This window comes from Oncorhynchus mykiss, chromosome 15 (assembly GCF_013265735.2).
Source record: "Oncorhynchus mykiss isolate Arlee chromosome 15, USDA_OmykA_1.1, whole genome shotgun sequence".
Lineage (NCBI taxonomy): Eukaryota > Metazoa > Chordata > Actinopteri > Salmoniformes > Salmonidae > Oncorhynchus > Oncorhynchus mykiss.
This window is the reverse complement of record NC_048579.1, coordinates 28,591,781-28,613,902: the sequence shown is the minus strand read 5'-3', so window position 1 is coordinate 28,613,902 and position 22,122 is coordinate 28,591,781. Positions and strand designations below refer to the sequence as shown.

The following is a 22,122-nucleotide window of genomic DNA, read 5'->3' as shown; positions in this document are numbered from 1 at the left end:
TTCCCTGCTTGACTGATGGACCTCACAGATAATGTGTGGAGTACAGAGATGAGGTGATCATTCAATAGAGTGAGTCCATGCAACTTATGTGACATGTTAAGCACATGTTTTTCTCCTGAACTTATTTAGGCTTGCCATAACAAAGGCTTTGAATACTTATTGACTCAATACATTTCAGCTTTTCAATTATTCATTTGTAAACATTTCTAAAAACATAATTCCACTATGACATTATGGGGTGTGTGTAGGCCAGTCATGCAAAATCACAATTTAATGTATTTTAAATTACACAACCAAATTTTGGGAAAAGTGAATACTTTGTGTATTAAAGTAGTCAAAAGTTTAGAATTTGGTTCCATATTCCTAGCACGCAATGACAACATCAAGCTTCCGACTCTACATATCAGTTGGATGTTTTGCAGCTCTGATTCTACCGATAGCTACGCTATTGAGGAAAAATGTACTTTCTATGCCTGTGCTATGTGGTTGTCCCACCTAAGCATTTTAAGAGGAATGCACTAACTAAGTCGCTCTGGATAACAGTGTCTGCTAAATTACTGAAATGTTAAAAATGTAACACTGCATTCAGGACCGCCGCTGTGGCCAACTGAATTAATCATTTCTCTCGTCCAATCCGGCACAAAATGGGGAAAAGTGCTGCACACACCTTTCAGTGAAGGGCGGCAGGTGACCTAGCGGAGAGAGCGTTGCGCCAGTAACTGAACGGTTGCTAGATCAAATCCCCAAGCTGACAAGGTAAAAATCTGTCGTTCTGCCCCTGAACAAGGCCGTTAACTCATCATTGTAAATAAGAATTTGTTCTTAACCGACTTGCCTAGTGGAGTGGCTGTGTGTAGGCCTGCTCACCCATCACATCTGCCCACTGCTGGCGAGAAGGTAAAATACACAGAAATAACTCAATCTCCTCTAGATTTCCCCACAACTAGGGTTGACAGGGTTTCCACAGCACACACCACCGCAGTTTGAAGGGACAAAAGTGAAAGTTAGTGATTCATTTGAAAACAGCAGATAGTATTATCCTCAGACTAGCAGGTAGGTTGACATTGGGACAACTAGCATTAAATCTGTGAAATAATATGGTCAGCTTGCATTTGTTCTAGTTGTGCCTATTAATACAAAGCCAGCCTGTATTGTCTTGACGCTGTGGATAACATGTATTTGTTGGTTACAGAAAGCCAACCAATTATAATACTCCAAATGTATTTAAATTGTGTAGTTTGTGGATCAAGAATCTGACCAATTTCTGTGCCCCTGCCCACAGTAAATCTCAACCCATATCCTCGCATTCCTTGATCAGTTTCGATGACAACATAGGCGACAGAGTAGTCCAGGTTGGTGATGAAAGAAGCAAATGTATTATTGCATTGTGTAATAGTTAGAACTACTGGTGGTACCTTATGTATAACATTTTACGTGAAGCAAGCGCAGCAGCAATTAACTTTTGTCTGCAACTTCTGCAAGAAATCAGTTATTACATTGATGCACGTACCATTGCGCCTGAACAATGATGCTCAAAATACGTTTGAAAATCTGACATCACTGACTGTCAATTTGATATTTGTAAAATTCAAATAAAAAAAAGCTAACAGGGAAGTAGCCCCTTCTGTACTATCGCAATTTCAACAGGGAGTCCCGCCCACTGCGACTGGTTGAAATGCCTCTGCACCTAGCAATAATGTTATTGTCACATGACTTCATGCATAGTGGCTGCAATGTAACTGACAAAAATCAATTCATGCCAAGAATATGAATCATTCTGACAGCTCGAGATTCATAAAATGTTGTGCCTGTTGTCCGTATTAAACTAATGAATCTCACGAATTCAATACAGAATAACATACAAATTAGAATCAGAAATGTTTTATTTTCCAACTGTACAAATTCCACAGATTAGTATCTAAACCATAATTATTTATCTTTCACCCAACGTCTTTGCTGTCCTTTTTATAAAATCAGGATTTTGTACAAAGCCCTTCTTTAAAACCCCAGTTGACCAATCTATGTTCTGCCCATCTGTGTAAGTATGCATAATCAAATGTAACACTTAACTGATGAGTTTAAAGAAAAGAGTCAAATGACCCCTGTGGATGCGACATGACGTATTAAAATGACCTTCCTCCATTTTGCGGTCTTAAAATATGACTAACCGTTCACTGGTTCTGACTAATGTATTAAAGGTAGACTCGGCGATATGTAGGTGCACAAAATAAACAGCATAGTGGGTCAAATTCCGCAACTACTAAGAGCTTTGAAGCGCGAGGCTAAACTCCCCCACTGTTTTGGTCCCGTACCTTCCACGCTCTTACAGCGTGAAGGGAACCCTTGCGCAAGCACCGTCTGTGACTAAGGGAGCAAAGGCTTGCATCTCGCTCGTCGCAATATCTGCGGTGCTGCTCGTGGCAACGTCATTTCGCTGAGTCTACCTTTAAAAACAAAAATGTCTGAATAAAAACGTATCCTCTTTGTATCTAGGCTGAAACTGTTGACTGAATGAAATCCGTTCACACTATAAAATCACATGTAGTCAAAATAAAACAGTGTTCAGGTGCTTTGGCAATATTTTCCCATAAAGGTGAAATGGTTTCCTTTTCGAGCATCTTTAGGTCTGAAAATGGAACATGTGATGAGTCTAGTAAATGACTTAACCATGTAAGTGAAAGAAAAGGCCAAGTCCTTTTTAACATAATTGTGTACAAGTTATTGCTGGCATGTAACTGCCAAATCAGGTGGTTGCATCCATAAATTCTAATTCTGGTCCTAGAACACATTTAGTCTATACTAGCTCCATTCAATATTGCCTCCTGTTGCGTAGTGCTATGACATGTGCAGAGACAATCTGCAATGGCATGTAGCTTAGTGATCTACAGGGCTGTCGGCATTGCCAGGTGAGAGCTGAATATTCTCCTATCTCACAGTGATACATTGCTCCGGGGTAAAGTTTCCCTTAGATAGAGATCTAGGATCAGCTTCCACTCCTGTAATCCTCACCTAAAGAATTTGTAGGGAAAATGCTAAACTGTCTCCAGATCAGAGTACAAGGGAAACAAGGTTTAGTCATATGCTGTAGTGATCTTTAAAGAGGTAATATAACTTGGCATGGCAACAGTTTGTCTTGGACACATAACAGGATGGACTTAGTGTTGTAGAAATGTCCTGTATGTTAATGAAGGACTTGAGGGCTTCACATGAACCTAGAACCATTTCCATGATATTAATAATTCTTAGTTTATATAGAATAAAATCAACTAATAGAAATAAAATAGAAAATGAGCAGACAAGACGGACCCAAGCAACTGTCCCTGATCCGTGCCACTCAAGTCGATCATTCAGAAAAACATGTAGAAAGAAAAGCATTTTCCAGTTGAACACAGAACTGAATTCTCATTTGAAATATTCCCACAGTACTTGCCTTCGAGTTTACACAGGCAGCCCAACTCTAATCTTATTTTCACTAATTGATTTTTTACCCAATCAGATCAGCTCTGAAAAATATTTAAAAAGATCTGAATCGATTGGTCAAAAGACCAATTAGTGGAAAAATGAGCAGAATTGGGCTGCCTATGTGTAAACGCAGCCTTACAGTACATCCTTCTCTCTTGTCCTCCATTTCAAAGAGCTATCATTCTGAGAGCCTCTACCTGATGGGCTTTCGTGCCATTTTCATGGTTCAACAAATTTGTTAAAACAACTACACAGTTGAATGATTGGTCACTTTGAAAATGAACATGATCATTGAGGACAAAATAAAGGATACAAAATAAAATAGTAAATTCATACAAACTAAGACTATATGTAGTACCTGAAATTAAAAATAAACAGAACGTAAAAAAAAAAAAAAAAAGTACTTTTTTAAAAAATCATCAGCGATAGCAGTGGTTTTGTGCAACTTGATAACCAAGCTTCCAGTTGGCTTTTCTGAAGCACATTATTCATAGAATTACATCTCCATGCGTCTGTATCCAAGTCTGCTCCTCCTGGGTGGAGAGATACATTGCACGGTGAAGTGGTCCAGGGCTGCGCTGCGGCCAGGCCTGACTATAGGTTATCCCCAGGCTGGTATTGTGGCTCCGTGGCTGTGAAGTAGTCCTCCAGGAAGGACTGGATGTACTCGAAGGTGGGCCTCTCGTCAGGGTCCTTCTTCCAGCACAGCTTCATCATCTCGTGGAGGGACTCTGGGCAGCCCTGGGGGCAGGGCATACGGTACCCCCGCTCCACCTGCTCCAGGACCTCCCTGTTCACCATGCCTGGGTGGAGAGAGAATAAGACAGCGAGAGAAAGAGAAACACAGAAGGAGGGGGAGGGGGGGGGGGGGGGGTCAGTCTATTTAGTGCCCATTACATTAACAGTGCAGTAAACCATGTGAGTTAAGTCACAATAAAAATCAAGATTATCCACAACAAAACAAGGTCAGTGATCTATTTCCATTGTCACAGTCACGAGATGGCAGTGCATTGTGAAATCACCCAATAGCTCCATTCGACTATTACACCCCCCCAAAAAGCATAAATAAAAAAGGGGTCTGAAGGTTAGTGTGTGTGTGTCAGCGTTTCACAGCACCCGTCAGCCTCTCTCTCTCCCCTGAGCCCGATCAGTCTGGGACAGATGGTTATAAACAAGAGTGGTGTTCAATCTTCAGATCAGACCCTACCAGATGGTTCTCTCTAACCTCAGTCAGTGTTTATCCCGTAGAGACAAAAACAGCCATCATGACAGTGTCACCCCCAGCCCACTTCCTAGGACAGTATTAACTAGTCTAGGCTACAAAGACTTCCTTGTTTACATTGTGTTGGCACGACTCCTCCTGGTTACACAAGACACCTACTTCCCTAGCGTTGGAGATCACACAATTGACTAATCCTAACCAGATAGACAGCCTCCAGACCGCCATTGTTGTTATGGGATTTGCATTCTAAAAGGCATTGTAATCCCTACATAGTGCTCTCTCCAAGTCAAAAGAAGTGAAGTATATAGAACAGGGGTATTCAACTCTTACCCTACGAGGTCCGAAGCCTGCTCGTTTTCTGCAAAACCTGATAATTAATTGCACCCACCTGGTGTCCCGGGTCTATGTTAGTCCCTGATTGGAGGGGAACAATGAAAGAACACAGTGGAACTGGTTTGGAGGTCCAGAGTTGAGTTTGAGGGATATAGGGGGCCCATGTGGGACACAAACATTGTTTCGTCTGTTCTCACCTGGGTAGGGCACCCTGCCCTTGGTGACCAGTTCAGTGAGTAAGATGCCGAAGGACCAGCCGTCTGACTTGATGGTGAAGCGGCCGTACAGGGCAGCCTCAGGAGCCGTCCACTTGATGGGGAACTTGGCACCTACAAACCAGGAGCAGGAGGGGAAGAGATGGGCAGAGACAAAGAAGAGAGGGGAGAGAGGGGGAGAGAGAACATTAACTTCCACTAGGGGTCATTAGGGAGCCTAGAGTCATAATAGAACCACTGAGAATAGAACCACTGAGAATAGAACCAGAGAATTTACCCATATCAAAGTTCATGCTTCAGTCTGCCATGACAATTACACTATTGACCTCGAACAAAACAATTCAACATTTTTCTTTAACCTATCATACTTGGTTTTTAAAAATGGTTTAAGTCAGATCTAATTGCAAAGGAAACTGATTGAACTAAGATACAAGAATCTGTCTTTATTGACAATGTTGCATGTGAACTGCAGGGTAAAAACAAAGTCACATTCCATAAAGTTTAAGACTCGTGTTGAGTGGGAAAAACAGTGGTATTGTCAGGGACGCCTGTTTCTCTGCTCAAACCATTGGTCTTAAATGGTTAAGCAGCAGGCAACTTGAGAATCAGAGTTTACTCACCGCAACTAATCAGAGTAAATATGAGCATCTGCTTTCCGCTATTAGCTTAACTTACCATGGTAGGAAACAACAGGGTTTAATCTACGCCAGTGACCTCACACTTCCACCCCCCCCACCCCCCCATATACATCTCAAACGACTGTGACATTAAACCCTGTGTCCCCGTAATCTCTCCTTTTTCCTGAAGTGTGCACCCGTTGACTACTTCCCCTAAATGTAAAAGCATTGTAGTGGTGTAGGCATGGGGTAGAGGAAGGTTCCATACATTAATAATAACACAATAATATACAAGTCATTTCAAATCCATGACGGGAAGTGAACAAGTAAGGAACACTTCGGGAGAAAGGAGAGATTATTGGGACGCAACCAGAGAGTTCTAAGCCCTCTGTCTGTCTGTCTCGGGGCCTAGCGGTTAACAACGCTAGGCCAGTAACCAAAAGGTTGCTGGTTCGAATCTCCGAGCCGGCAAAGGTGGAAAAATCTGCTGTTCTGTCCTTGAGCAAGGCAGTTCACCCCAAACAACAACTGTTCCCCGGGGACCGATGACGTGGATGTCGATTGAGGCAGCACCCCGCACCCCTCTGATTCAGAGAGGGGTTGTGTTAAATGCGGAAGACACATTTCAGGTTGAATGCATTCAGTTGTGCAACTGGCTAGGTATCCTCTTTCCACCCATACACACCTGTAACAACTGGGATTCTAAGTCCCTCTGTCTCAGTGCTCTACTAACCTTGCCTAGCAGTGTACTCGTTGTCCTCGATCAGCCTAGCCAGACCGAAGTCGGCGATCTTGCACACCAGGTTGTCCCCGACCAGGATGTTAGCGGCGCGCAGGTCCCTGTGGATGTAGTTCATCCTCTCGATGAAAGCCATACCGTCAGCGATCTGAGAAAACAAGCAGATTAATTTAACACGCCGTTTGATCACAGAGGCTCGGGTTAATAATTGATGTGATCCACTCGGAGAGCAGAGCCGTCGGTCTTGTGTAAGTCCCAAATGGCACCCTATTCCCTATTTAGTCAACTCCCTTTGACCAGGGCTCTTTGGGGATGCAGCCTTACAAACAGGAGGGAGAATGCTGGTGATGGATGCGAAAGAGTGCACTAAATTGGTTTTCTTGTACAGCAGTGTACTACGGGGATTAAAAACAGCTCAAACCTATCCTTAGGAGGAAACACAGAGGGGCGAGACACTTGGAAACATACATGGCAGCTACTAGCTACATATGCAGAAATGTCAATGTTTACTGAGAGGTTGACTTTGGACTTACCTGTGCTGCCATATCCACCAGCAAGGGAAGCTTGAGGAATTTACCGTCTCCCTCCTTTAGGAAGTCCAGCAAACTTCCTACAAAAACAACATCAGCAAAACATGACAGTTACAGTACCAGAGAGACTGCAGCTAAATGTTGCAACAGTGAAATACCACCATAGAAATAGTGAGACTGAAGACTTCTTAAAATACACCTTTAATATTCATGATCCTTCCCTTGGTATTGATGAAGCTAGCAGCTTGTGTCTATGTTCGGTACACGGCTCCTAATGACATCTAGTGCGTGCTCCTAATGACATCTAGTGCGTGCCCCAAATGGCACCCTATTCCCTATATAGTGCACTACTTTTGACCAGAGCCCTATGGGACCCTGGTGGAAAAAGTAGCAGACTATATAGGGAATAGGGTGCCATTTGGGGCGTAGGCGGCGCCATTTCCTCCGTGTGAGAGAGGGACATTGTTCTTTTAATTGACCCCTGAACCAAGATTAGAATCAAGGGGATACCAACGGAATAAACACACACGTTCCTCTGGTGCATTTATACATATATACACAGGGGTCACTGAGTCCATTTAAAAAGGGATGAGTCATCAGCGTTCTATCACTAATAAAAAAAGAAACAGGGTGACGCATTGCAGCTGAGAAAGATGAAAGCTTGCCACAAAACTGCTGCAGTTTTCAATTAAATATCTCTGCTTCGGGCCTTATAAAACCCCACATGGGATTCCCAAGGACTTTCAAACTGTAGGGTACGTTAATTAAAAACGGCCATACATTTTAAATGGGGTCCTTTAAGGAAATTGTCCGGGATACATGCCGATAGGACGACGTGTGTGTTGTGGCGTGATATCTAGAAGTTCGGATTTCGAAACATCTCATCAATTCGGCGCCTGAACAACCTTCGGCGTCGTGCAACAACTGACATCAAAATCTCTGGCATGTGGCCAACGTTCACTACGTTTAATAAAATACCAAGTTCTCCAACTCCATCACACACACGTATAACAAGGTCCAGCTGAGCCAGCCAGCTAATCACCTCCCCCAGGCATGTGTGTGTATGGGACCCTTCTGGAGAGAAACTCCAGCTATAATGTTTTAATTACACATCTAATCAGCCGTGAGGAATCTATGTCAACATCACGCTGCCAGCCACATACGTCACCGCATCTGGACTGGAGAAGGAGAGGCTGTGTTTATCTGTGTCTGTAGAGGAAAGTATTCAGACCCCTTGACTTGTCCCACATTTTGTTACGTTACAGCCAATTTCTAAAATGTATTACATTTTGCCCCCCCATCAATCTACACACAATACACCCATTATGACAAAGCAAAAACAGTTTTTTTTATGTTTGCAAGCAAAAAGACAAAAAGAACTGAAACATCACATTTACATAAGTATTCAGACCCTTTACTCAGTACTTTGTTGAAGCGCCTTTGGCAGCGATTACAGTCTTGAGTCTTCTTGGGCATGATGCTACAAGCTTGGTACACCTGTATTTGGGGAGTTTCGCCCCTTCTACTCTGCAATCCCTCTCAAGCTCTGTCAGGTTGGATGGGGAGCGTCGCCGCACAGCTATTTTCAGTTTTCTCCAGAGATGTTTTATCGGGTTCAAGTCCGGTCTCTGGCTGGGCCACACAAAGACATTCAGAGACTTGTCCCGAAGCCACTCCTGCGTTGTCTTGGCTGTGCGCTTAGGGTCATTGTCCCGTTGGAAGGTGAATCTTTGCCCCAGTCTGAGGCCCTGAGCGCTCTGGAGCAGGTTTTCATCAAGGATCTCTCTTTACTGTGCTCCATTCATCTTTCCCTGGATCCTGACTAGACTTTTACTGAGGAGTGGCTTCTGTCTGGCCACTACCATAAATGCCTAATTGGTGGAGAGCTGCAGAGATGGTTGTCCTTCTGGAAGGTTCTCCCATCTCCACAGGGGAACTCTGGAGCTCTGTCAGGGTGACCTGACCAAGGCCCTTCTCCCCAGATTGCTCAGTTTGCCCGGGCGGCCAGCTCTAGGAAGAGGTTCCAATCTTCTTTCATTTAAAAATGATGTAAAGCCACTGTGTTCTTGGGGACCTTCAATGCTGCAGAAATGTTTTGGTACCCTTCCCCAGATCTGTGCCTCGACACAATCCTATCTTGGAGCTTTACGGACAATTCCTTTAACCTCATGGCTTGGTTTTTGCTCTGACATGCACAATCAACTGTGGGACCTTATATAGACAGGTGTGTGCCTTTCCAAATCATGTCCAATCAATTGAATTTACCACATGTGGACTCCAATCAAGTTGTAGAAACATCTCAAGGATGATTAATGGAAACAGGATGCATCTGAGCTCAATTTTGAGTCTCATAGCAAAGGGTCTGAATACTTAAGGGTCTGAATACTTAATAAGGTTTCTGTTTTTTTATTTGTAATATATTTGCAAAAAAATGTTTACAACTATTTTCGCTTTGTCAATCTACTACACACAATACCCCATAACGACAATGCAAAAATAGGTTTTTATATTTCTCTGATATTTCATTTTTCTAAATGTATTTTTTAAATACATTTCCCAACATTAAAAAAACAACATGTTTTTGCTTTCTCATTATGGGGTATTGTGTGCAGATTGATAAGAAACACCCCCACTAATTTAAAACATTTTAGAATAAGCTGTAATGTAACAAAATGTGGAAAAAGTCAACGGGTCTGAATACTTTCCAAATGCACTGTATCCACACACACACACACACACACACACACACACACACACACACACACACACACACACACACACACACACACACACACCTTTGGCCATGTACTCAGTGACGATGTAGATGGGTTCCTCAGACACCACGGCGTAGAGGGGCACCAACTTGTCGTGTCTCAGCTTCTTCATGATCTGGGCCTCCTGGAGGAAGGCCTCGGGGGACATGGTGCCTGGCTTCAGGGTCTTAATGGCCACCTTGGTGGTGCCGTTCCACGTGCCTGAATAGAATTACAGAATTAGAATGAGCCGGGTCATGCTGCTGCTTACTGAAGAAGCAAGACAATGGTGTAAAAACAGGAGTAAACAAATAGTAGTGTTCAGCACAGTACACATTCTGGCACCATATTCCCTATACAGCCCGGTCAAAAGTAGTGCACTACATAGAGAATAGGGTGCCATTTGAGATGCAGCCCCCCCGACATAATACAGTACGGGTGTATTTGGGTACATGAACACATGTAGTTATGAGCTGTGGCTGGATGGACTTGTGTCTCGCTCTGAAAGAGAATGCTACTTCCTCCGGAGATAAAGATAAACGGAGGAAGCATCTGAAGGAAGTGAAAGATTCCCTGGCCTGGGATAAAAATAGTGTAATATATTTCCTGTCTGTTCAGACCATCCAGATTGTGTGTGTGTGTGGGCGCGCATATTTGTTCTTTGTGTGTGTGTGTGTGTGTGTGCGCGCGCGCGCGTCTGTCTGTGTCTAAACAGTATTTGGTCTTACCCATCCAGACCTCTCCGAAGCATCCCTGGCCCAGTTTGAGCTCCAGGCGTAGGGACTCCCGGGGGATCTCCCAGGCATCCTTGGCCAGTCCCTGGGTCTGGGGCTTCACCGTGGGGCACACCGTGGTCAGCCGGTAGCACAGACCGTCTGCATGCTCTGCGTGGGGGGCACAAGCAATCATGTAGGGATTCTTATGAATCCCAGCAGTAAAGTACGAGGGAAACCCAGCGAGGCTTAAAAAGGGGAAATTTCACACAACACTTCAAGTATGCCCGTCAGACATGCGATACGGCTGAATTTAGACATGCCTATAATAACAGAGCTAAATATGAATGAGAATCGGATGATTTAACACGACTGGGACCTCTTGCTTTTATAGTGCACCAGAGCGAGGTTCTCTTTGCCCCAAATGCCACCCTATTCCCTATATGGTGCAATGTTTTTTTTTTTATGTAGGGAGCAGGGTGCCATTTGTGACGGAGACGTAAAGTGGGCTCTCCCAGAGAGTTTTAACCGCTCTCCTTCTGCTGAAAGGAAGGCATTTTAGGGAAGGTCTTTATTAAATATTCAATCTGTGAGCCATTCATCTAGCTGGGGAAAATCACAGGGTCAATTACAGGTAAGCCTGCTACTACAGAAGCACAGATGTGAGAGAGAGACCGCAGTGAATGAGTGTGGCTTTATCATCAGAAACTGCACTTGGAGAAGGGGAGGAAGCTGTGAATAAGACAGTTACTGCGGAGCTACACTGGGGGTTGTTGGGAAAAACAGGTTTTAACTGCGACATTTTGCCAGCGCGAACAGAACGTGAGCCACTTTATCAAGTGTTCTCTTGCGTGAGCTACCCGTCAAACTCTTGAAAATAGAACCAGAGTGTTATTTTACGCTGAGCCGTGTTGCTTAGGCCCAGGTTTCATAGAAATGAAGAGGAGCATCTCACGCTCAGCAAGGTTACGTTTCCAGTGTAGCAGGCCTGTTAAAGAGTGAGTTTGAGAGAGAAAGTGAGTGTTGGAGAGTTCGAGAGACCAGAAATAAAAGGAGGTAGAAGACATACCTGTGTAGTGTTTGACCAGTTTCTGCAGCGTGTCAAACTGGGCGCGCGTGGTGATGTAGTAACCCCCGTTGTCAAGTTTGCGGATCTTGTAGTGTTTCACATTGTCGCCTTTGGCATCGTCCCAGTCTCGTATGGACAGGGAGTAAGCACCTGGAGACAATGACCAGATTCTTCGTCCATCCCAAGCAACAGTATTAAGACCTAGGCTTTATTCATGGAAATGTGAGTGTCACTGGCTATTTCTCAAATGACTCCATATTCCCCATTATAGTGCACGACTTTGTCTTAGGGTACCATATGACTTCAGGGCCAGTATTCACAAAGTGGGTCAGAGTGCTGACCTACGATCAGTTCCCACTTGTCCATGTAGTCTTATTCAGTGTGATCTCAAAGGCTAAACTGATCCTTAAAAATCAGCAGTCATACTCTGAGATGCTTGGAACATACCGGACCCCAGTCAACACAAAAGTAGTGCACTACATTGAGAAATGGCGTGTAACTAGAGACGCAGCCCGTGCACGTTCGCACGTCAATCGTCTTCACCTTTAGTAGTTTCACTCTCTCGCACAAGGAAGGTGCCTCGGTTGTTGCCTTGATTCAACAGCAGCCTCTCAGCATCTTTACGTCCCATTTTACCAAAGTACCACCTGAGGAAGGACACAGAAATAGAATGAGTAGAGCCTTTGTAAAATGTTGCAGTACAGCAGTTTCCCAAATCTGTCCTTGAGAATCCCCAGCCGCTCCAAGGATTTGAAGAGCATTTTATGTGTTCCAGAACTAGCACACCATTCTATTTCTATGGAAGGACCCACATTTACAGAAACACCAGCTTATGTTACTATGAACTTTACTTGAATCAATACTAGCAAACTTCAAATACACAACGAGAGGAAATAAAGCATTGACTCCATCAGGGTCAATCTAACAAACGGGATAACATTCAATTTCCTTGCTAAACGATCAACCTCTAGGCTCATTTAGGAGATTGTGGCTGAAACCCCCTGTGGCCATATGTATGAAGTGCAGGGCTCTACACAGAGTACATGTGCTCCTAAATTGAAAAATGTAGGAACACAAAGAAATGTAAGAGCACAATGAAAGTATTTTAGGAAGAGTATTGATAAGAAATGATTAAAAATGTTGATAAATAAAAAAAGTATTAAAAAGCACAATGCCTCAAATATTTAGTTACTGAGGGTAGACAAATGTTCAGCTGCCCCTTTAACGGCAGGTTGGCGTGGTAACAGGGCACTGGCGTGGTAACAGGGCACTCGCATGGCATGCAGGCTCGCACGTCTGTGAGGTCTCTTCACTAGCAGTTGAGCAAGTTCAAACTAAAAACAACCTAGCGTGTGAACAAAACGACGTAGCCTAAATAGCCAAGAAACACAAGGACAAGGTCGCACTTCAGTAGTCTCCGATGCCAGTGCGCACTCACAGTGCTCCGACTGGGAAAAATTGTTTTGAGATGTCACCCAACTTGGAATTCAAACTCGGAAACTCGGCTCTCTTTCTAGCGCTCCGACTTTCTGACCTGGAGATCGTTGACGTCATGAATTTACCTAGTATTTTTCCAAGTTCACAGTTGTCTTGAATGCATCATAAGTCAGTCGCGTGAACTACCCCTTGTTATAACATATTTGGTCTGACAGACGAGACAACCAGAATGCATTGTATGATGTCAACAAACATGGCGCAACACATAGCCAGTAAATAGCTTAGCATTCGCTCATCACAACCAGTACAACATTCAAAAAAGTATTTTACACGCATCATATGTGTCCATTACAATCTATGCAAGAATCGGAATGCATGATTTGTCACCAGTACTTGAAAACGTGAATAAAATAGTAAATAGATTATGACACATACATACATACTAGGAGGTCGACCGATTAATCGGAATGGCCGATTTCAAGTTTTCATAACAATCGGAAATCGGTATTTTTGGACACAGATTTTTAAAAAAATATACACCTTTATTTAATCTTTATTTAACTAGGCAAGTCAGTTAAGAACACATTCTTATTTTCAATGACGGCATAGGAACGGTGGGCTAACTGCCTCGTGAACGACAGATTTTCACCTTGTCAGCTCGGGGGATCCAATCTTACAGTTAACTAGTCCAACACAATAACAACCTGCCTCTCTCTCGTTGCACTCCACAAGGAGACTTGCCTGTTACGCGAATGCAGTAGGCCAGGGTAAGTTGCTAGCTAGCATGAAACTTATCTTATAAAAAAAACAATCAATCATAATCACTTGTTAACTACACATGGTTGATGATATTATCTAGCGTGTCCTGCGTTGCATATAATCTGACTGAGCATACAAGTATCTAAGTATCTGACTGAGTGGTGGTAGGCAGAAGCAGGCGTGTAAACATTAATTCAAACAGCACTTTTGTGCGTTTTGCCAGCAGCTCTTCGTTGTGCGTCAAGCATTACGCTCATTATGACTTCAAGCCTATCAACTCCCGAGATGAGGCTGGTGTAACCGAAGTGAAATGGCTAGCTAGTTATCGCGCGCTAATAGCGTTTCCAACTTCACTCGCTCTGAGCCCTGGGGTGGTTGTTTCTCTTGCTCTGCATGGGTAACGCTGCTTCGATGGTGGCTGTTGTTGTTGTGTTGCTGGTTCGAGGCCAGGGAGGAGTGAGGAGAGGGACAGAAGCTAAACTGTTACACTGGCAATACTAAAGTGCCTATAAGAACCTATAAGAACATCCAATAGTCAAAGGTTCATGAAATACAAATGATAGAGGGAAATAGTCTTATAATTCCAATAATAACTACAACTTAAAACTTCAATATTGAAGACTCATGTTAAAAGGAACCACCAGCTATGTTCTCATGTTCTGAGCAAGAAACATTAGCTTTCTTACAAAGCACATATTGCACTTTTACTTTCTTCTCCAACACTTTGTTTTTGCATTATTTAAACCAAATTGAACATGTTTCATTATTTTTTTGAAGCTAAATTGAATTTGATGTTATATTAAGTTAAAATAAGTGTTCATTCAGTATTGTTGTAATTGTCATTATTACAAATAAATAAATAAATAAAATTGGTCGATTAATAGGTATCTGCTTTTTTGGTCGGTCGAACACACACACACACACACACACAGTGGAGCAAAAAAGTATTTAGACAGCCACCAATTGTGCAAGTTCTCCAAAGTCCAATTTGTAAGGAAAAATAACCATGAAGGCAATGCAAACACCAGACAGAAAATGTTTGTGCAAGGCCTGTTCTGACTAGTGATGCGCAATGTCTTCATACTTGATCTCGGGAAACACTAGGGAAGTGCTTGGGCACTAGTTGAAGAGAAGATTAGCCGGCTCAGTAAAGCTTCAAACATAAGTGATCCGCAACAGTGAAATGGGCTACTTCTTATGTGAATTAACGAGGCGGCGGAACACACCCCAATTAAAACAGTTTGAGAAAATAATTTGAAATTGACAAGTTGAAACATAGCCTATAGATAATTAGCAGGCAGCGTGCCTTGGTTTGAGGGCAGCGCGGATAACTGTTCTGTTGTGTAACAATCACATTTTGGAACAGTGAGAGCATAGACATCATGAGCAAAAAAACAAACAAAAAAAAAAAACTCACGCAGGGGCGACGGTTAGAGATATTTGGAACTCACGCTTTAAAAAAGGTCAACACTCTTGAATACCACATGATTCCATGTGTGTTTTCATCGTTTTGATGTCTTCACTATTATTCTACAATGTAGAAAATAGTGAAAATAAAGAAAATGAATAGGTGTCCAAGCTTTAGACCGGGACTGTATATATTTGCAAATATCACTGTCATCTTTGAAAACACCAGTGACCGTGTAAATAAATCCAACACTAATTTGCACCTCTACCTGACAGCCTCCTGCTGAATTGCAGGAGTCCTTCTAGCAGTCCTTGTGACTGCTAGAAGGCTCCTATTTTACACTGAGACAGCGCAACGGAGATAGGTTGACGGCGAAATCTGTAGCACGTCACTTGACAAGCACTCAATGATCTAGGAATCTCTTTGTTTATTATGGTATAGCGTGATGTTGGCAGAATTCAATATAATTCCAACACAAGAAACCACCAAAAATGTAGCCCCTTCGCTGATTTCAACTGCCCCCTTAGTCACTTTATCCTGGCGCCAGATCTGACAGGATTTGTAGTTCTTTGAGTATTTAGCTACCATATATAGCTAGTTTTGATTCCAATTGACCTTTCACTAAGCCCCACCCCATAATTGTGGGCAACCAATCGCAGCGCTCCAACGGACACATTTTTAAGGCTGCCCCAGCACCTTTTGGTTGATTTAGCAACTTTCCTGTTTGTGTGCCCACTCTTGGATCACTATGGATGAGATAACCTGGACAGGTGGAACCTGATCTTAGATCAGCACTCCTACTCCCGAGACACTTGATACATATGGACCCAGGAGAACAGGAGAAGCTCTGAGATCTTCTAGTGAACGTGCCTCCAGCGAGAGCTGTGTGGTGTAATGGTCACGCTGCAGTTATTAGGCTAGCTCTATTTGCTGTTGTAGCCGTGGATAGTCTTAAAATAAGGTTATGAGTGACAAGGGTCTTACTCTTCAGCCTGGATCGAGTCAGCTGGTGCCACATAGTTACTGGGGATGTAACCCTTCTTCCCTGTGTTGATGGAGCGCGCCTCCCACCAGTCCCCTTCTCTGTAAGGGGGGACAGACAGAGAGAGATACAGACAGACAGAGAGAATTATAAAGAATCATCCAGATAGATATATCACTACTATGTCTGTACAACGATAGTCTGGTTATGAAAGGGACTTGTATGCTTGTTTTATCTGTGTCTTGGCAGTGAGCTTGTACATGCTGTCTTTTATGCATGGATTCTATTGCTATATTATTAAGGCATGCAGCAAAGTATTACATTTGAATTGAACAAAGTCAACCAAGGCTACATTTTAGAGCAGAAAGTTATATATGACCTATATGACCTCAAATGAAAGTCTCCAAAAAAACAGGATCGGGGGGGGGGGGACAAATCTAACCCATTTAGGAAGAACACTGTACAGAACTGGTAGTGTTCTTAAAGATATTCTGTCATCGTTACACCACTACTCTACGGGAATAAGCCCCTGATCATGATGAATGATGTTCTCAGAGGGAGCATGCGTCCCAAATGGCATTCCATTCCCTATATAGTGTGCTACTTTTGACCAGGGCCCATGGGGACTCACGTGTTGTTGATGATCTGGAAGCGGTCCCCTTTTTTGAACGACAGGTCGTCTGAGGTTCTGGCTTCATAGTCGTACAAGGCCACAAAGAACGTAACCCCACCTGAATACAGACACAGAAAACATTAAATAAAACATTTAAGTTAAATGCACAAGTGAAATTCATGACAGTATGTCCATTTAAGAGGCTGAAATTGTTTTCGTTGACTAACTCGCAGAGATAAGGAGGAGAACCAGTTAGAATATGAAGGAATTCAGAGCTACTAATAGCCTATTAAAAGATACAAAGACTTCCTATAAATACCTACTGACCTTTGTGCCAAGATTGACAGAAACAATGTTGCTGAATGTTCACAGTACCAAACTCTGCGGCAAAGCTGTGCAGGCCCATTGAAATGACAGGAGACCAAGGGACCAATGGAAGATGAGTCAGAGAATATAGACCTGTAGTGGCGGTTCTGTTTCCATAGCGGCCGTGACTGACTGGTGTCTGTGGTGTGAATGTTCGTGAGGGGAGAGTAGCATCTGTGTTCTCTAGCCTGCACACCCCCTAACAATTTTTCACTGTCGGTAATTCTACTCTATAGAAATTGCCAGTGTATAGATTAGAAATAAATGTAATGTTGGTCCGGTAACGGACCGGCCATAGGGCAGTTTGGGCGAATGCCAGATGGGTCGGTCTATCTTAAGCCCAGTGGGCTGGTCTTTGGTGTGTGATTTTTTTAAATGATCATTATGGCTAATGATGGGGGCCTCAAAAGAGAGAGAAAAAAAAAAAAATGGGGAGATGTGTTAGAAATGCCCAGGCCAATTTCTTCTCCTGGTCCATCCCTGTGTAGGGCTTACTAATGGCAGTGGGATGGGTACGGTTCTGACAGGGAGTCTAAATCAGTCGGGGAGCGGATTTAATGGTCCGGCATGGTAGTTGTTTGCTTAGAGTCGTAAAGGAAATGATTACGTCAGCTCGGTGCAAAGCGAACATCGTTACAAGACATGAATAATAACATATCACAGGTCAATCTCATCTCGCAGTTACGTAATGTCAATAAATACACTGTAAACCATTCTGCTTAGTGGGCAGAGAATAGACACGGCAGATTGTGTGGATAATAGGGCTGTGACCATTACAGTACCATGAAACAGAGCAGGCCAACTCTTTGGTCCTTTAAAAACCTACATACCTGCTGTATGTAAAAAAAACATATATATATATTTTTTAAAGTGTGCTATAGCTTGGGAAATAAATACATGTGACTGGATGACAACATCATGATGTTGGTTTCCAACATTAGGGCAGTTTTCCTAAAGAAGTTAAATCCCTTTGTGTTTTGTTTCCTTGCCACGATTCTAACAAGTATCGCGATACTGCTATCATCCTGGCCCTGGCGGATAAATATCTATACGTTCGTCCCAAATGGCAGCCTATTACCTATATAGTGCCCTTAGGGCTCTGCTCAAAAGTAGTGCACTACATAGGGGCAGTGTTTCCCCAACTCCGGTCCTCAAGCACTCCCAACAGTACATATTTTTGTTGCGGCCCCAGACAAGCACACCTGCTTGAAATCAGGTGTTTTTGGGAAACACTGACATAGGATGTGTCCCAAATGGCACCCACTTCCCTATGACACCCCTCAGGGGGAGCTCATATTCATCATACCCATTGCTGAACCACCAAGCTGCCAAAACCAATCCCATTATCTGGTCCAGGAACTCAATACCGTGCCCTGTAACTCCCCCCCCTACACACACGAGCAGATAATCCAACAAAGAGGGGGATTACAAACCTAATCCAACCCAAACAGGAGAGCTCAATCTCATCTCACTGCTCTTTGGGCCTTATCAGATTGATTAGTCTCCCTGCCACCTTTAAAAATCAATCGTTGTTGATTTGTTGCGAATGACACCTATGGACAACGTGATTGAAGGACATCTTAAGGCATCCGCGTGCTTCCGAGCCGAAACAGTGGAACGGTATTGAGTTCCTGGGCCAGATGATGGGATTGGTTTTGGCAGCTTGGTTGTTCAGCAGTGGGTACGATGAATATGAGCTCCCCATGGGGGGTGTCATAGGATGTGTCCCAAACGGCAGTTTGGTAGAGTTGGTGCATATATTATATGACGACATTTTGTGATGTTTTTGGTAATTTTTTAATTCAGTGAGGGTTTTGTCTGTTCAAGCACACAAATTCTTTCCTGGAGGCAAGCCGAAGTCTATGCCCCTTCATCAGTGATTGGTCAACAGTAGGGAATCTTCATTAAAGTCAAGAAGAACTCATTTTCATGCACATTTGTTCATTGAAAAATACTGCACCAAACAGCTTAGTTAGATGTAAAAGATCTTTGGCAAAAACATCAAAATTAATGACAGATTTCTTGAGTTATCGTAGAGTCATTCTGACTACTTTGAGGAAGTGTATACTGGCTATGGCATCTCAAAATGGACAAACAGCCAAACTGAAGCATGCTGACGCCTTAAGAAGGAAATGGTGAGAGACCACTGGATTTGAATAATCTGAAACGCAATGGCAGGTGGACTTTGGAGTGACTCCAGATATTGGAGTTGTCAGATCAGCAGCTATTCTGTTGTGGGGAATAAGCATATGGGTCCTTGTGAAGGAACTATAGAAGAAGTTTCAAATGGCAAACTTTAGAGTACTTATATAGTATCGATGTGGTAAAGAGGACAATGGGACTAGACCAAAACAATGGAAATGCCAAGAAAATTTACAGACATTTAGGCTATTGTTTATGTGTCTATTTCACACTATGTTGAGGTAAAAATCAGCGTATAATGCTTGTATGGATGTCAACCCCAATACAGATGTTGAATGTGTGCCAATCCGGAATCTTTCTTTTATCCCCCACCTTCTGCTTTATTGTAGTTACGCTAGAAAGGCATACAGGTGCGTAAGGAAATGCACACAAACGCATCGCACAAATCATCCATTGATGTCAACGTGTGATTTGCGCAAACATTTTTATGTAGGCTATGCTTGAAGATTTCAAGTTAGGATCGTGTGGATAATATAGGCAAGTCTCACCTGAGACGGCACCGGGGAACGTGCCGGGTAGAGCGCCGGAGAAGGAGGTGGAAGCCCCTCCGAAGGGGGTCATGATGGAGGAAGCTCCTCCGAAGGGGGTGATGGCGTGGGGATTGAAACCTGCAGCGGGCCCCGTGGAGGACGATTGGTTCTGCTGCAGCTGGGTGGGGTCGGGCCCATAGTGGCCCACGTGGGGGCCGATGACATCTGAGACCGGAGCGTTATCCGGGCGGTACTTCATGGTAGGCCCCTTGTCCTCTTTACTCTTGATGCAGCCCATGGTCAAGTCTGGAGAGAAACAAAGTTAAGAGCTTAGTTTCAGGACAGGACTGAAACAAATCCACAGGACAGTACAGGACTGAATATTCACTCCTGTGTCAGCCACCGTTGGCATAGATGTGATACACCCCCCCCCCCCCCAACTCCACACACTCAGTCTAAGCTTAAGATAACAACATACATACTGGTTAGAAGGATTCCATTAATGAGACGTCGACTACTACTGTAGCCACAACCTAGAGAATTGTACGTCTATAAACATTTACATTTGTAAAAATAATAATAATAAAAATAAATTGTTGTCAAACTATATGATGTACTTTTATTTTATGGCTAAAGCCATGAGTACATGTGCTGTATATCTTGGACAAAAATCCTAAATCTCTCAAAAATCCTAAATCTGATCTGAAATTATTTGGTTGTAGAGCGTCACTTGCGGTCATAATCAAAAAAAAAAGTGAGTGACCTGGCTCAATCATACACATGACAGAACTAGTCTAGGGTATCCTATGCAAAGTACATACATCATGTTATACTGATTGACGGTCTAAACATTTTATAAGTGGGTTTAGAGCTGTTGTGTTTATCTGTATGACTTTAGGAGATAACATGTTCATTACATGAATATCCAACTGACAGCAGATGAAAAGCCATGCTGATGCAAATAGTAAGAATTCTGGGAAACGCATGTTTTACATTTGCTGCTTTTTTTGTGGGTCAACCCTTCACAATAATGGTTGCAACACATGGTCAGCAGCCATTTAAAAACAAAGTACATTAGGCTATGTCCCAATTCTCCACACTTCTCCCGAAGTGTGCACTTGCACACTCCCCGTCATGGATTTAAAGGCATAGGATTGGTGCAAGCATTGGCAGGAGAGAGAGTTTCCACCTTGCCTCAACCCATGCAAGGAAGTGTGCAAGTAGACTACATACTAATTAAAATCACCAGCAACTCTTAGGTCAAACCATTGTCCCAAAAAAGCAAGACTTTTATACTGGCGTGTTCACCATCTGCATTGTTCTCATTCTTCCCTCTCAACAGAATTGGCCAGTGTTACCCCGAGGTATTCCCTTTGTGAAGAGAAGGCCACGTAAATATGCTCCAGTCAGGGGATGTTTTGACTGATCTGGAAACAGCTGCCCTAGACTGAGAGGGTTACAGCCATGACTCGCAATCGTTTTCTTCACCAGGGGGGTGGGCTAGACTTCTACGAAATTGTGAACCTTCTTCGAAATCTCAAGCTCGGCTTGCTTGCAAACTACGAATGGCTGTCAAGGGAACTAGGGGCTGGCAAACAAGGTGTGATGAATTCATAACTTTGGAGGAGAATTTCAATTTACACTTGAGCTGACTAAAATGAGTTTGAACCGACCATCTGAGGGACCTGTCAGTTAGCAACGTCCCGGATACTTATACGGACACATTTCCCCCCCAAAATGTCCTGCTCATTCCCTCCTGACCACAGCAATATTCAAACTGAGCTTTCTGGAAAACCTGGGAATTTTGGGGAAAGTTAACAGAATGTTGCATCTCTATGACTGTGAAACACTGGTCTAGTAGACAGAGACAGAGAAAAAAGGAATGGCAGAAGTTCACTGAGTTTTTTCAGCTGCCGAGCTGCCAAGTAAAACAACAAAAAACGGGGGCAAACCGCAAGAGGACTTCACAAGAAATGAGGGCATTTTGCTCAAATAAAAATTGTACACGGAATACATTTCATGCTATGGTTCGAATGGCGTGTTGATAGATCTCTATAAAAGTGATTTAAGAGTGGTCAGTCGTAGGTAATAGGCCTACATTAAGTCAAAATGAGATTTAAAAAGAAATGAAAAGGAAGATACGGTTCATTTAAATCTAATCTCAGATGTTCAGATCGGAGGCCAAGACATTCTTGTCAGCCACATGAATATGGAACCAGCCCTCACTTTAAG

At 43.2% G+C, this 22,122-nt stretch overlaps 1 protein-coding gene across 1 annotated transcript in view; it reads right to left on the bottom strand.

Annotated features, from left to right (window-relative positions):
• Positions 1 to 1,865: 1,865 nt before the first annotated feature.
• Positions 1,866 to 22,122, bottom strand: part of LOC110489944 (tyrosine-protein kinase yes) — a 31,415-nt gene continuing 11,158 nt past the window's right edge. Inside the window, exons 2-12 of the mRNA XM_036944234.1 lie at positions 19,909 to 20,196; positions 16,871 to 16,970; positions 16,242 to 16,340; positions 12,197 to 12,300; positions 11,654 to 11,803; positions 10,600 to 10,755; positions 9,914 to 10,093; positions 7,122 to 7,198; positions 6,583 to 6,736; positions 5,215 to 5,346; positions 1,866 to 4,265 (exon numbers count right to left, since the gene is read on the bottom strand). Of these exons, the coding sequence (XP_036800129.1) occupies positions 4,057 to 4,265; positions 5,215 to 5,346; positions 6,583 to 6,736; positions 7,122 to 7,198; positions 9,914 to 10,093; positions 10,600 to 10,755; positions 11,654 to 11,803; positions 12,197 to 12,300; positions 16,242 to 16,340; positions 16,871 to 16,970; positions 19,909 to 20,188 (1,641 nt within the window). The 5' untranslated portion in view covers positions 20,189 to 20,196 and the 3' untranslated portion in view covers positions 1,866 to 4,056. The remainder of the gene's footprint in view (positions 4,266 to 5,214; positions 5,347 to 6,582; positions 6,737 to 7,121; positions 7,199 to 9,913; positions 10,094 to 10,599; positions 10,756 to 11,653; positions 11,804 to 12,196; positions 12,301 to 16,241; positions 16,341 to 16,870; positions 16,971 to 19,908; positions 20,197 to 22,122) is intronic.